Here is a 16,317-nt window from a genome sequence, read left to right as displayed (position 1 = left end):
TCAAGTTAGCTGGATGTCCTTTAGGTGGTGGACCGTTCTTGATACACACAGAAAACGTTGAGCATGAAAAACCCAGCAGCGTTGCAGTTCTTGACACAAACCAGTGCGCCTGATAGTAACAATCATACCCCGTTCAAAGGCACTTAAATCTTTTCTCTTGCCCATTCACCCTCGGAATGGCACACACACACAATCCATGTATCAATTGGCTCAAGGCTTAAACATCCTCCTTTAACCGGTCTCCTACCCTTCATCTACACTGATTGAAGTGGATTTAATATGAGATCATAGCTTTCAACTGGGTTCACCTGGTCAGTCTATGTCATGGAAAGAGCAGGTGTTCATAATGTTTTGAACACTCAGTAGCCTTTACATTCAGGATGTTACTTGGCCAGGCATTTTATGTATATTTTTTTCATATGCATGTTTTTATATACAGTACACTCAGTATTACAGACCGTACAACAATATGTTATCTGATGGTTATATTTGACAATTAATTCCTGCTTCTCATCTAACATGTGTTTTCTGAACTCTTTGAAAAGTGTGTGTTTGCATGTGTGTGTATTGACAGGGACAGCATGTCTTGTATGCATGTTTGCAATGTCTACCTGTTTTTGCATGTACTGTACACAGTATAAGTTACCACTCTTTACATGCCTGTGTGTGTGAACACATGCCAGTGTGTTTGTCTGCTTTCTCGTATGCCCTCCTTTAGGAGAAGTCCTCAGCCTCAGCATTGGGGGCGCAGCCTGCCTTGGCCCCGTTCCTATTGCAACCAAGCCCGTTTTCCACTCTGGGGTTGACGTAGCTCTTCTTCCTGGCCTGGTTCTGGTTGTTTGTTCTGTCTACAGGGTCATACACCACTACCACGGCGGTATCCATGCGAGACAAGGTGTACATGCTGCTCTGGCGGGCCGGGTGGAGGCGTGTGGCCCTCAGCTCCAGCTCGTCATAGCTGGACACCTGGACAAAGGGGCACCAGCGGAACACCTGCTTGAAGCCAGCCCGGAACCTGGAGGGGAGGGGGGAATAGAGAGGGGGGCAGGGGTGTGAATGACATGTGATTTTACAAACTGGGTAGTGTTCATGGGAACGCTGTTATGAAATGTTTTTCAACAGAAAAGGAAAATCTGTGTTCCTATTGGAAGAGTTAAAGCAGCACAGTACACGTGCCACCATGTTTCCAAAACATTTTCCACCTACTGAACACAATCCAGGTTTTCATATGGCAGGAGTAAACAAATTACATACCAATGTATACAGTGCAGGGAGGTTTAAGAGAGAGTTGTATAATGACATAAATCATCAACCGAAAGCACACAAGCTGCTTCACCTCTACCGAAACAGGCTCCTGCCATATTGACCATTTTGTCTCAGACAAGGCTTTACTTAATAATAGCCAAAAAATATTGAAATGTTGTTTTTATATATACACACACATCATGAAGGGGGCAAAGCACATCCTTCATGAATAGCCTGATTGTGTTGATGGTAAGAGTGCTATATGTGGTTTAGATAATTGCCTGCGTGTACCTAAGTGCACTGGGGAGCTTCATTCACAAGTTAGCATTCATCAACACTCAGACTCTGGATTCAGAGCACCGAAGCTCCTTCAAGGCAGTTCTTGCTCTGTATTTAATTTGGTCATGAGATTTCTGAGGCCGGGCAAAGGAAAGACTAAGGCACAGAGCTTGTCTCGATGGATATACAATTGCCATGCTCTTTTCATGGCATTAGGATTAATTGACAAAAAGCATACAATGGTAACCAATTTAAACCATGCTTTGATTTCCAGGTCTCGTCAGCATTTCTTAACGATGTCCTCGAAGTAGCTTTACTTTCAATCCTCAGTCCTAAAATTGGTTCGTTTTTTTTTTGTTGCATTTTCAAGAGTGCATGAAAATCACAAAAAAATCAAAAAAATCAAGATTGCCATGCCCTGGACCTTTGTTGAAGCACATGTCTCTCGTCCAGTGTTTGGAGGATTACCGGATGTTCAAAGCTTCGACCTCCTAATGCACCTTAGTTGTTTTTCAAGGATTGTTATGAACCTACACAGAGGCAGGCCAAAAGCATACATATAATTTCCATGCCCTTTCTAACCGTCGACCATGAAAATATAGCTACGTGGGTGTGTGTGTGTGTGCGTATGTGTATGTACCTCTGCCTGTTCCCATTTCTGCTTGCCAGCCTGTGTGCACGTGTGTATTCTCCTTACCTGCTGTTGAGGCAGCAGTAGATGATGGGGTTGTACATGGTGGAGCTCATGGCCAGCCACAGCACTGACAGGTAGACCTGCTGGATGGACTTCCACCTCATCAGAGCCTTGTTGAGGCCCGTCGCGATGAAGTAGACGTGGTACGGCAGCCAGCAGAGGGCGAAGGTCACCACCACGATGATCATCATCTTCACCACCTGGAGGTGAGGGAGGGAGATGCGAGGTGTGAGGTAACATTAGTTCAATTCTCGTTCAACCCCGTGAGGCGAGCTGTCTGGACACTGTATGGCGTCTGCTGATAAACAGACACATTCTCCTGCCACTCAATCAGCCAGACAAATTAAGCTAATTAGCCTGTAAAGTGCACTCTGCGGTTATTATTCTGTGGAGAGCAGAGAGAAAGCTGTCTCTCTTTCATTTGGAGAAGGGAAATGAAGCTTTAGCCTGCGGTTTCCTTCTTCCAGTGTGTGTGTGTGTGTGTGTGTGTGTGTGTGTGTGTGTGTGTGTGTGTGTGTGTGTGTGTGTGTGTGTGTGTGTGTGTGTGTGTGTGTGTGTGTGTGTGTGTGTGTGTGTGTGTGTGTGTGTGTGTGTGTGTGTGTGTGTGTGTGTGCATTAATGAGCCAGGTAGGAGCTCTGACTAGCTGGAGTGTATATGAGTAAACTTACAGGCTACAATGATCAAAGATAATAGGCCAGGGTTAGGGAAGAAGTGCATCAGAGTCTGTGTGTCTGCTCTTTGCACTTTTCAAAACTAAATGTATGTTACTGTAGATATAGATATATAAATAAAGTGGTGGTTAGATATCTTGCTTAAAAAAAAGAAAACACCCCAGTTCACTGGCCTTTTTAAACCATCATTTTCTTCAGGGAGAAAATGGTGACAAAAACACGGTTGAAATGGGAAGAAGTGAACTCCAGCTTTCAGTTTCCTATCACCAGTTGGTGGTATTCTGTAGTCTGCACCACAATCCCAGAAGTATTTCAGAGACTGAAGACATTTCTCAGGGTCGATACTCTTCACACTAAGGGGTGATCTTTTCTCCAGGTGGGCGTCAGATCCGACAGGCAGGAGATAATAACAGAGCCCCTTAAGGCGAGTGTGCGTGCACCGCGCATGCGTTTGTGTCCACTGCGGAAAGACTGCTATCACTGCACATCTCTCTTCTCCTCAAAAAGGACCTGTGGCCTCGAAGATTAAAGAAACGGAGGCTGACCATTCAGCCTACCGAGAGACTGGCAGGAAAGATCTTAGCCCCCCCTTTGAATCCCCAGGACATGGCTTCTCTTCTGAAGAGCGAGCTTGGATTTGTCCCAAATGGCACCATATTCCCTATACAGTGCGCTACTTTTGACCAGAACCCTATGGGTTAGGTTAAAATAGGTAGCAATTTTGGACAAAGCCCTTAGCTTTGTGTAGGTAGACTGCACAATGGTGTGGTTGTTAGATGGTGGTAGGAGTTGTTATCGCAAACGTAAAATATGGTCATGCTCAAGGTTGAATGGACTTGTTCAAAAACTGATGAGCATCAAGGAAAATCTACACCGAAAGACTGGATCAGTAAGTGTACGGTACAAAAGCAGCAATGTCACTGTCAAATTAAAAATAATACTGAAAACGGTTGAATATTGAAAGATAGGTAGATTTCCTGAATAAAGCAATCTTCCCACGTCCTGTAGCATTGTGGATACAGTTAGCGTACACAGTGACAGGTGTGGTCTGTCTGTCTGTCTTTGGACGAGCATGGGAAAAGAGTTGGCCGTCTTCAACAGAAGGACTTTTCAGAAAAGCAAAGTTCAGAGTGCGCCACACGACTGAGCCCAGACAGGCAGAGAGCAAAAAATGAAGGAAAACCACCCGGAGAGAACTAAAATACAATACAAATGTTCCTCATCTCTATTTCTGGCAGCCAATATGGAGTGACAAAAGTTCACGGATGCCTGCACAATAATTGAAACAAGGCAAGATAATCTTATATTTCTCATGTCCATGACGTTAAATAGTACTTGTTTTCTTTCTGTCCTTGATTGAGCTTGTGTGGCTTGATGGAGCCATTGGAACCAATGCAAACTCTACCCAACCTGGCACTCCCGGCAACGCCAAACTAAACTCTCAAAGTATTTCAGTGAAAACAAATACTATTCAAACCCAGGTCTGGCTGGCATATCAATGGTATTGTACCTAATGACAGTACATTACATGTGTTGTTTTCAGTGTTTCTTGGAAGGATAAGGAAGCAATACTAGCATACCTAGTAAAATGCCAGTCTCTGCCCGTGGCTACATGTGGTCATGTCTTATAATAACCAATAGAAACAACGGTCATGTAGTCAACATGTCACAGACAAATGTGGTGTCCCAAACGGCACCCTATTCCCTTTAAAGTGCACTACTTCTGACCAGTTGAGGACAGCAAATGAGACAGTTGATAAGTCAGGGTTTTTAAGTGTTAGTAAGATAAGCGGACAACAGCCATTTTCAACCACAGGAAAATAATCACATCAGATTTTTCCAGGACAATCGGTTTTTGTAATCTGAAAGAAATGTTACTCCTAGCAAATAACAGCAACACACACCTTAAAGAAGTGTTTACACTTAAATATCAGGAAATATAGATAATTGAGTCTATTTTCTCCTTTTCCATGTCAGTAAGTGGAGATAAAAATGGAGGATGGTTGTTCTCTAGCAAGTAAATGTCCTTTCTCCTTGTCAGAGGACACTTGTGGCTAAAACGAGCGGACAGCTCAACAAAACAAAAGCCTGTGGCGTGGGAGAAAACTAGAGAGGTCACAGAATGTGTTAGTAACACTACTGCTGGGCTGGTTGGCGGGAGCAATATGGATTCTGTCTATGTTAAGTGGGTTTGGTTCCCTGTTAATAATATGTACGCTATGAAGATAAAGAGCTAGGGGATGTATCAACCACTGGGTAAAAAATACAGGACACAGTCACAGCAACAAACACATGGAGCGCACACTCACAAACATGTAAGAATGCATACTAATGTGCACGCACGCGGACACACACACACACACAGCAGCTCAAAACTAAATGGAAAGTACAGTGTAACCCAGAACCAGCTGAATGAACCATCATTCATCGCAATGAATATCCTAGTAAAAAGCAAATGAAGTGGCATCTCGCGCAACACTCGAGCACACACATTGAAGAGCAGGGGAGCTAGAGACTCAAAACAAGTGAGGATAAATACGGAGCTATCAAGAATGGATCAGGTATGCATTCATTCAAAGGGAGAAGAGTGGGACATATTTACTCATAAGTGCCACTCGCCGTAGGGTGGCAGGGAAAGAGCGATGGGTGCCGCAGAAAGAGTAACTGTCTGATTAGGTAGGTGATGAGGTGGGTTGATTATGCCTCATTTTTGCACTCTCCATTTACGCAATCTGAAGCAACCGCCTGCTGTCAGCAATCATTAGTGTTGGTGGTGACTCGGTTACCCATGACCCCTTGCAAGCACGCGCACACACACACACTCCCCCATACAGGGTTTTGACGACCTGGTGGTTTTGGTTTTTCTCTCTGCTAGACCTGGGTTGAAATAGTATTCGTTTACTTTCAAATATAGCATTTCAGGTGCACTTGTTTGAGCTTGAGCCTTGTTCAAGGGAACCAACGAAGTAGTCCCAACCACCGCCCATCTCATGGCACTCCAACTATGATTCAACCAGTACGTGCCCAGTGGGTTTCTTCTAATGGCCTATTGCTGCCTCCGGAACTCAGATGAAAATGTTCGGAAATAGTGTTTAATGGTCCGTTTTCAATGCAATTCGCTGACAAAAAAAAGACCTTGGTTTTAGGGCCCACTGATTGCGAGGTAAAAACAAACACCAACCTCATGACTGTAAGCTGGGTAAGTTAAAGGGTGTTTTTAAACCTCAAAAGGAGTCTCTGTTGAGATGAGCACTTTCCAGGCCATCTGTTATGTAGAGTTTAAAAAACTCTTAAGGAAGGAATGGTCAGTGCAGTCCATTTTCATGTTATTTCCTTTGCATATAAGAACTTAGATAATAACCTCTAAATGCAATTAAGAAAATAAATGGCCAACTCATTCCCTGAGGCCTTCAATAGCAATTGACCCGATTTTGTCTTTTTGGTTTTAAAGGCTCATTTTGTTCAAAGAAAAAAAAAACTGTTGCGAAAAATGCTCTTTCAAAAACATATATGCAACTGATGTAAAAGACTGTACAGTACAGTACTTTCTGCTCTTCGAGTGACGTTGTGACAGAGATTTATGAATGTGGCAAAAAAAAGCATAGTTTAGAAAAACATACTGTATGTCAAAGAAATGTACTGTTTTTAATGTGGGATCCATTCATTTCCAAGACAAGTTCTGGTGAGGACATGAAATCCTTCAAAAGCACAAAACAAATACTGAATATTTAATTCACCCTGGCTCAACACAAAGAAGCTACAAATCCTTTGAATTCAGTCCTACAGAACACCTACTGATTTGAATATACAGTCTACTCAAATAACCAGAGAGTATATGAATACATATTTATACACCCAGAAGCTACACAAAATAAAAGTGTTAATCCTTTTAAAAAAAAATATTCCTATTATTGTCAATATTATGCCCTCAAGACCTCATATTTCACAACAACCACTTGGAAGCAGATTTTTTTTTAAAGCGAACGGGGGGAAAAATACAATTATGTCGATTTAAACTAACACAGGGGGAGAAACCTTGTGCTATAAATACTGAATGTTAATGATCATTTACATTTGTATAATGGTCATTGAATTATTCAGTAAGCGAGCTGAATGGTCTTGGTTAGACTAAGGGAAAACCGGAGTATGTAGAGCAACTGACAATGAGAGAGAAATAGCGAGAGAGAAAGAGAGACGCAGAAAGAGCATTTTAAAGTTTTGTGGTGGAAGCATCATTCGATGGGTATGCTTATCACCGGCAAAGTGAGTTTCAGGATCAAAAGACAAATGAAAGGAGCAAAGCCCAGGGAAACAGTTAGAGGAATCCCTGCCTCAGACTTCATCCTGGAGCAGTTGTATTTTTCAGTGGAACAATTACTTACATTTTAATGCCAAAAACACACCAGAATGGCTTACTAAGAGGTGTTGAGTGTTCCTAAATGATCCAGCCTCAAACCTGACTTAAATCTGCCCGAAAATCTGAGACAAGGCTAGACTATTGCTGTCCATTTTTTTTTTATTCAACCTTTATTTAACTAGTCAAGTCAATTATGATTCCCAACCACATATACTGAGCAGTGTTAACAAAACAATCGATATAAGTAGGGTTGCACATTTTGGGGAATATTCAGAGATGGAAACTGTCCGTGGGAATATATGGGAATTAACACAAATGTGTAAATTAATATTAATACCATTTAAATATAGATGCTTTTTTTTGCATTGGATATATTTAACATATATGTAGATAGAAACCTAAACCTTTTACTTTATCATAAGTGGACATCATTGCAAATTATTAAATCCTTCCAAATGTTTTTTTAAAGTTATTGCATCTCCATCCCAAAGCCCTTACTTGAAATAGTACTTTGCGAGACTGCCAAGAACCTTGCCCTCATCCAGGCCAAGGTGGCAAGACACGGTAGTGATGACACCATAGGCCTTGTTGATCTCTGCACCATACAGGATGCTCTTGCCAGTATACTTGGGTCCAATGTACACTGCGGCGTGTATGGGCTTCAGGCAGAAGTCTCCACGCTTTTTGATGCATTTCAGAACTGCAGATTCCTCTGCTTGGAGCAACAGTGAAGTGGGCAGTACGGATTTCTTCTCTTCCATCTGCAGAGTCTGAACATCAGACAGGATAGCATTGTCCCCCTCAATCTGTGCAATGGCTATTGCTATAGGATTCAGGAGTTTCAGACTGCTTACTCCTCTCCCAAAATACATCATCCAGAAGGATCCTCTTGATGGGGCTGTCCATATCGGCAGGCTGTGATTTGGCCATTTATTGGAGAAATGTTTGACAGGCTCCTCCAGGAGCCTGTCAAACACGATGACAACACCACCCCAACGGGTATTGCCGGGCAGCTTCAATGTGGTGCTCTTATTCTTCTCACTTTGCTTGGTGAGATAGATTGCTGCTATAACTTGATGACCTTTCACATATCCAACCATTTCCTTGGCTCTCTTGTAGAATGCATCAATTGTTTTCAGTGCCATGATGTCCTTGAGGAGCAGATTCAATGCATGAGCAGCACAGCAAATTGGTGTGATGTGAGGGTAGGACTCCTCCACTTTAGACCAAGCAGCCTTCATGTTCGCAGCATTGTCTGTCACCAGTGCAAATACCTTCTGTGGTCAAGGTCATTAATGACTGCCTTCAGTTCATCTGCAATGTAGAGACCGGTGTGTCTGTTGTCCCTTGTGTCTGTGCTATTGTAGAATACTGGTTGAGGGGTGGAGATGATATTGTTCATTATTCCTTGCCCACGAACATTCGACCAACCATCTGAGATGATTGCAATACAGTCTGCTTTCTCTATGATTTGCTTGACCTTCACTTGAACACTGTATCCAGCAAATTAGTAGTTCAAGCATGTCTGGTTGAAGGGGTATATGCTGGGCGAAGAACATTCAGAAATCTCTTACAATACACATTGCCTGCGAGCATCAGAGGTGAACCAGTGGGGAAAAAGGGGGGAAAAACAAACAATTCCATGTACAGATAAGTAGTTAAGCAGTTAGATTAAACAACTAATTTGTAAGATAAAATCAAACATGTATGGAAACGGGTGAATTAACACTCAATTAGCAGGCTCAAGCAAGCTAAAACCCACATGGTAGAAAAAACTAACTAGTAGAAATCATTAACAAGTTAGAAATTATTTAAACACACTTTGCTGTAGGCTACTATAAAGCATGTAGTCCTTGGCTCAGACAGTGTAGTAGTGTGGGCTCAATAGCATCTCATTAGTGTGCAAGATCTTGAGAATCAGCTGTACATGTGATGGAAGAGTGCACTGCACATGTGATGGAAGACTGAACTGTGCATGCAGAGGGTTGCAATTCCATAGAATTGGGGACAGTTTAACCAAAATATTCCACAAGACCTAGAGTTGCCATGTGTATCCCACAAAAAATGTTCACTGTTATAAGCTAACTTTTTTTGATGAATTTAAGAAAAATTCCCCAAATTCCCAGGCTTAACTTCCCATTGAAATATTCTGGAAAAATTCCAGAAATTTACCGGACGGTTTCCGACCCTTTGCAACCCTAGATATATGTTGTGCAAAGTTAGACTTTCGCTTGGCACATTATATAGGGAATAGGGTGCCATTTGGAATGCAGCAACAGTCAAGACTAGGAGGATTACCCCTGCTGCTCCTGCCCTCTTATCTGCACAGTTTAGAAGGAGCCAGTGTATCACACGTTAGTGTACCATGGGGATTAACAAACAGTCTTATTGGATTTTTAAAAAAAGGCAAAAATCCAGGTCTACCCAGGTAATCCATCTATCCACCAATCACAAGTCAACAGCAACATGCATCCAACCTCTTTCCAATTCTGCTTCGCTGCCAGACACAATCGATGATGCTTCGAGCGACTCCACTCTATACCCAGATGGGGTACTGGTTTCACAGGTGTCATTACGAGGCATTTCTCCAAAGCCTAATGTCATTTTTCCTAGATTTTGTGTGCATGCCACCAGACAGGGACCAAATATAACCTGGAGTACCAGGCCTGGTCTGCACAGCGGAGGTTCAAGCAACAAAAGGAAATGAGAGCCTCCTCCGACATCATTTCAGTTGAATGGAGATAATAATGATGAATGTCAGGGAATTATGGCTTTTATAGCTATTCAATGCTTCCTGACACACTTCCGACCTGATCATTTTAACCGTGATTGAGTTATACAGCCTATACATTATCAAATAAATGTAGGCTAATTAAGTTCAAATGGCATATATTATATTCGTTTGCCATTTAAGGTGAAAAGGTTGAATGAAATGTAGGCCTACTTTAAAAATGAAATACTCCAATAAATTGTTACATTCAGCAGCCTTACAGTTTCCGATGAGCCTGATAGGTCAACATTTCATTGGGGGCGGGAGTAGAGAACGTAGATGCAGCTATCTGGTATCATAATCACTTGCGTGTTAAAGCAAACTTGCTTGCTACCAAAAACCCACAAAAATAAACCAGCAAAAAAGTTGATCTCTTGTTGTTAAGCAAGCAAGTTTGCTTTAACACGCAGGTGCATATAATCTCCTGTTATTAGCATTTTAAGAAACACAGGGCCAGCGGTATTTCTTATCACAGTGCCTGTTGGTTGCAATGCAGCCACACTGGTTTAGATGTTCTAGTTCAATAAAAAGTAGTGTTGGAGCTTGATTCATAGCTTCAGCACAGCTGAAGTAAATGTGCTGAATATTAAGCTGCAATACTTTACATTTACATGGGGTATGTGGATCAGGGGTTCAGATGTTGTGAAGGGGGGGTGCTGTGGGATTATTTAAGATACTATTTGAAGAGGTAGGGTTTCAGATGTTTTCGGATGATGGACAGGGACTCTGCTGTCCTAGCTTCAGGTGGAAGCTGGTTCCCCCACTGGGGTGCCAGGACAGAAGAGCTTGGACTGGACTGAGCTGCCCTCCCGTTGGGGTGAGAGGACCAAGCGACCAGGGGTGGCAGAATGGAGTGCTCGGGTTGGGGTGTAGGGTTTGAGCATAGCCTGAAGGTACGGAGGGGCAGTTCCTCTTACTGCTTCATAGGCAAGTACAATGGTCTTGTAGTGGATGCGAGCTTCGACTGGAAGCCAATGGAGCGTGCTGAGGAGTGGGGTGACATAGGAGAATTTGGGAAGGTTGAACACCAGGCGGGCTGCAGTGTTCTGGATAAGTTGCAGGTGTTTGATGGCACAAGTGGGGAGCCCAGACAACAGAGAGTTGCAGTTGTCCAGACTAGAGATGACAAGCACGTGGATTAGGACGGGGGAGTTGTCAACCGTGATGGAGAAGTCTTGGAGCGGACAGGTCTTCCCCAGGAAGAAGAGCAGATCCTTCTTGTCGAGGTTGAGCTTGAGGTGGTGGGCCGACATCCAAGTGGATACAGTGCATTCGGAACGCTTTCAGACTCCCTGACTTTTTCCACATTTTGTTACGTTACAGCCTTATTCTAAAATGGATTACATTTAAAAAAGTCTTCCATCTACACACAATACCCTATAATGATAAAGCAAAAACAGGTTGATTAAAAATAAACTGATTTAAAAATAAAACAAATACCGTATTCAGACCCTTGGCTATGAGACTCGAAATTGAGCATTCTGCTTCCATTGATCATCCTTGAGATGTTTCTACAACTTGCTTGATTGGAGTCCACCTGTGGTACATTCAATTGATTGGACATAATTTGGAAAGGTTCACACCTGTCTATATAAGGTCCCAGAGCTCACAGTGCATGTCAGAGCAAAAACCAAGCTACGAGGTAAAGGAATTGTCCGTAGAGCACTGAGATAGGATTGTGTCGAGGCACAGATCTGGGGAAGGTTGCCAAAAAATGTCTGCAATATTGAAGGTCCCCAAGAACACAGTGACCTCCATCATTCCTAAAATGGAAGAAGTTTGGAACCACCAGGACTATTCAATAGAGCTGGCTGCCTGGCAAAAAGGAGCAATCGGGGGAGAAGGGCCTTGATCAATGAGGTGACCAAGAACCTGATGGTCACTCTGACAGAGCTCCAGGGTTCCTCTGTGGAGATGGGAGAACCTTCCAGAAGCACAACCATCTCTGCAGCACTCCACCAGTCAGGCCTTTATGGTAGAGTGGCCAGACGGAAGCCACTCCTCAGTAGAAGGCACATGACAGCCCGCTTGGAGTTTGCCAAAATGCACCTAAAGGACTCTCTGACCATGAGAAACAAGAATCTATGGTCTGATGAAACCAAGCTTGTAGTGTCATACCCAAGAAAACTCAAGACTGTAATCGCTGCCAAAGGTGCTTCAACAAAGTACTGATTAAAAGGGTCTGATTTTCTAAATGTTCTAAAAAAAAAATTTAAAAAAAAATCAGCCACCTGGGTGTCAGAAGGGGGAAGGAGAAAAGTAGTGGAGTGGCTTCTGCATACCAATGATAGGAGAGACCGTGTGAGGATATGAAGGAGCTAAGTGACTTGGAGTTTCGAGAGAAAAGGAGAGAGCCTAGACTCGGGCTCTGGGGGACACCAGTAGTGAGAGTACATGATGCACCAGGTAGGGTGCAATTCAAGAGTGTGCAGAGCCTGAGACACCCAGCCCTCAGAGTGCGGAGAGGAGGATCTGATGGTTTATGGTGTTGAAGGCAGGGGATAGATCTAGGAGGATGAGAACAGGGAGAGAGAGTCAGCTTTAGCAGTGTGGAGAGCCTCCGTGACACAGAAGAGCAGTCTCAGTTGAGTGACCCATCTTGAAGCCTGGCTGGTGTAGTCAAGAAGAGCGTTGGTCAGAGACAGCATGCTCAATTGTTTTGGAAAGAAAAAAGGGATACTGGTTTATAGTTGTTGACATCAAAGGAGTGGAGTGTGTATCTTTAGGAGGGGAGTGAATCGGGCTATTTGAAAGTCCAGGGGGATGCAGCCAGTGGTCAAAGATGAGCTGATAGGGAAGTGAGGAATGGGAGAAGGTCTCCAACAATGATCTAGAGAAGAGGATATGGGGAGGATTTCATGTGGAAAGAGAGGGGAGAAAGACGTCAAGGCTTAGGGTAGTTCTGTGTGAGTGGGACCAGTGGACTAAATAGGCTGGGTGAATGAAGAACTGATGTCGTCAACCTTCGTTTCAAAGTGGTTGACAAAGTTGTCCGCAGAAAGGGAGGAGAAGGGGGTGTCGGATTAAGGAGGAAGGAGAAGGTGGTAAATAGTTTCCTAGGGTTAGAGGCAGAAGCTTGACATGTAGAGTGATAGAAAGTAGCATTAGCAGTGGATACAGAGGAGGAGAAGGTAGAGAGGAGGGAGTGAAAAGTTGATAGGTCCTCCGGAAGTTTTGTTTTCCTCCATTTTCGCTCAGCTGCCCACAGCCCTGTTCTGTAAACTCGCAATGAGTCACTTAGCCATAGAGCAGGAGGGGAGGGCTGAACAGCCTCTAGTAAAGATGAAGTCAACCGTATTATGTGCCTTGTTAATGTGAAGGGACTGGGAAAGGATGAGGTCAGAAGAGACGAGGAAGAGAAAGAGAAAGAAATTCATCATAGGCAAATGTCAGGAGGTTGAAGTCGCCAAGTACAAAGAGCTGTGAGCCATTGCCAGGAAATTAGTTCATCAAGGTGTCAAGCTCAATGTTGAACTCTGAAAGAACACTTGATGGGCGATAGATGATCACAATGTTAATCCTGACTGCACAAGTGACAGTGACAGCATGCCATTCAAATGAGGAGGGTCAGGTGAGCGAGGGAGAAAAGAGAAAACCTCCACTTAGGAGAAATTATTAGCCTTGTGCCACCACAAACAGACGCTTTCAGACTATGAGAAAACGTAGATGAAGAAAGAGCATTTGGAGCAGTGTTCTCTGTGGGGATCCATGTCTCCGTCATGGCCAAAATGTCAAGGGACTGAAGGGCAGCATAGGCTGAGAAACTGCATTTTTGACTGCAGATCGGCAGATACCAGGAATTCCACATGGGTTGTGCACACAGGGTACACTAAATTAGAAGGGTTGCAGCCAAGGTGTGGGGAGCATCTGTAAAGCTTACAGTGAGAGGAGCGAATAGGTATAAAAAAAACACAGTTGCCAAAAGTTACAAAAGAGAAAAATGAGATCTGAAAAGAACTAGGTAAGATATGGGAGTGGTGTGGAGCCTTCCTCTCTTTCCTACCTCGAATAACTCTACAGAACAGTCTTTGTGTTGCGACGAAATCGCCGGTTTTAGCCGTCGCTGCGAAAACAGGGAAGACTTAAGTACTAATACTGATTGCTAATTGCCTTGCCAAGAGGAAGAGCACACCTGGTCGGTACTAATGGCCTAGGAGAGGAGAAATCACACCCCCCTCCAATACAGCCATTGATTACCAAAACAACAACAGTCACAAGTTTGAGAGTGATACTGTGGACAACAAGGAGCATAAGGTATATTTCTGGAGGGATGGCCAGAGACAGCCATTTTGTCCCAACATCACAGGCCAATGACTTTGATACAGTTTCAAAGGTTTTTCCGCAGTTTGAGATTGACTGAGTTTTTTGGTAATGGGGTTCCAATGCACATGCCAATGTTAATCTATTGAACGATATTAGTAACCAGACAGGAAATAGTGCTAATGTTTTTCACATTGATAACCTGAATGACAATGAACCTGACTCTCGCCCTGAGGAAATGACTCCCCAAAGGGCCCTACTAATTACAATGACAGAATATGAGTTTATGAAAGTTGACTGTCCAACCACACCTGTCATATACGCTCTATCCAAAATTCACAAGAGCATGACACCACCTATACCAGGCAGGCCCATTGTGAGTAATAACAGATCTCTGACAGAGAATATCTCTACCGTTGTAGACCATTTTGTGAAACCCTGGGCGATCTCTCTCTCCCCTCATATACTAGAGACTCTATTGATTTTATAAAAATTATATTCTGTGTACTTTTGATGTTACCAGTCTATATACTAACATCCCCCATCAGAACAGCCTAGAAGCCCTCAAGTTCTACCTCAATGAATGTCCCCCTAATGCTCTTCCCAGCACTAATTGTATTGTGGACTTGGCTGAACTGGTACTAACCAACTATTTTCTCTTCAGAGGACACTTTTTCCTCCACACCAAAGGGACAGCGATGGGGAGCAATATGGCTCCTAATGATGCTAACCTATATCTAAAGAATGTTTGGAAAAACAGGTGGTGCTGAATCCAGACCCTAACCCGTTTCTCTCCAATATTCTCAGAAATTCTGAGATATTTGGATTACATTTTCGTGATCTATACAGGCACCCAGTAAGAACTTTTGGAATTCCATGCATATCTAGACTTCATGAATGAACACATTCACATCACCATTAACTATGACCTATCACAAATCAGTTCTTGATGTGATGGTTAAGGACAAAACCTCCCGCTCTACAGATCTCTATAGGAACCTATGGACAGGAATACCCTCAAAGGTGACCGCTTTATTCCACGTCCACTCATTTTTTTTTTAAGTATCCCGTTAAATCAATTCAGTCGCATCAGAAGAATATGCAGCTCTGACGCTTCTTATCAGAAACAGACCAGGGACCTCACATAAAAGCTTATCAGAAACAGACCAGGGACCTCACATAAAAATGGTTTATTATTATTATTATTATTATAAAAGGTTTAAGGAAAGGGGGTATAAAGACAATTGGGTAAAACATGCCAATGATTGTTTTGAAGGACTAACACAGGTGGAAAGTCTTCAACCAAAAGTCAAAGAAAAAGCAGAACATGTCACATTATGCTTTACCCAATACTCACCATTGGGGAAGTCATTTAAAAAGGACATTATCAGGATGTACTGGTACATTATTGATACTGACCCACAATTGAAACCCATTTTTAAATATCCCCATGTATGGTCTTTAAACAGACCCCCAAACGTGAGAGATATTGTGGTTAAATCTGGGAAAAGGGAAACTTTCTTAGACAAGGTTCCAGAGGGTAATTACAAATATGGCCAATGTACTCAACACAGCTCATTTACTCACCCCGCACAGGACAAAGATTTAAGTTCAAGGGCCTGATTACCTTCATGTCCACAATGTTATTTACATGTTGAAATGTCCTTGTGGTCTGTCTTACATAGGGAAAACCCGCAGAAGCCTTAAGACACGGATCAGTGAGCACCGCAGCAATATACAGACAGGTGAAGAAAAAAAATATATATATATATTATAATTTTTTAAAAATTGGGTTACTGATCATTTTGTACAAGCTGGGCATCCTATTAGTTCTCTGAGATGCATTGGAATAGAAATGGTCAAGATGTCACGCAGGGGAGGGGACATTGAGAGGAACCTTCTTCAAAGGGAATCTTTCTGGATTCACAGGCTAACACACTGTCTCCTCTTGGCCTTATCGAAGAGTTTATCGAACGCTGCACACTGCTGCTCATGTGTATATATACTCAGTATATCACAAAAGTGAGTACACCCCTCACA

General features: G+C 43.0%; 1 protein-coding gene across 1 annotated transcript in view; it reads right to left on the bottom strand.

Annotated features, from left to right (window-relative positions):
* Positions 1-235: 235 nt before the first annotated feature.
* The window catches only part of LOC124001978 (neuromedin-K receptor-like), a 36,772-nt gene continuing 20,690 nt past the window's right edge, over positions 236-16,317 (bottom strand). Inside the window, exons 4-5 of the mRNA XM_046309168.1 lie at positions 2,222-2,418; positions 236-1,015 (exon numbers count right to left, since the gene is read on the bottom strand). Coding sequence (XP_046165124.1) covers positions 715-1,015; positions 2,222-2,418 — 498 coding nt within the window. The 3' untranslated portion in view covers positions 236-714. The remainder of the gene's footprint in view (positions 1,016-2,221; positions 2,419-16,317) is intronic.

Source organism: Oncorhynchus gorbuscha, linkage group LG17 (genome assembly GCF_021184085.1).
Source record: "Oncorhynchus gorbuscha isolate QuinsamMale2020 ecotype Even-year linkage group LG17, OgorEven_v1.0, whole genome shotgun sequence".
Taxonomy (NCBI): domain Eukaryota; kingdom Metazoa; phylum Chordata; class Actinopteri; order Salmoniformes; family Salmonidae; genus Oncorhynchus; species Oncorhynchus gorbuscha.
This window is presented reverse-complemented; position numbering and strand designations above follow the sequence as displayed.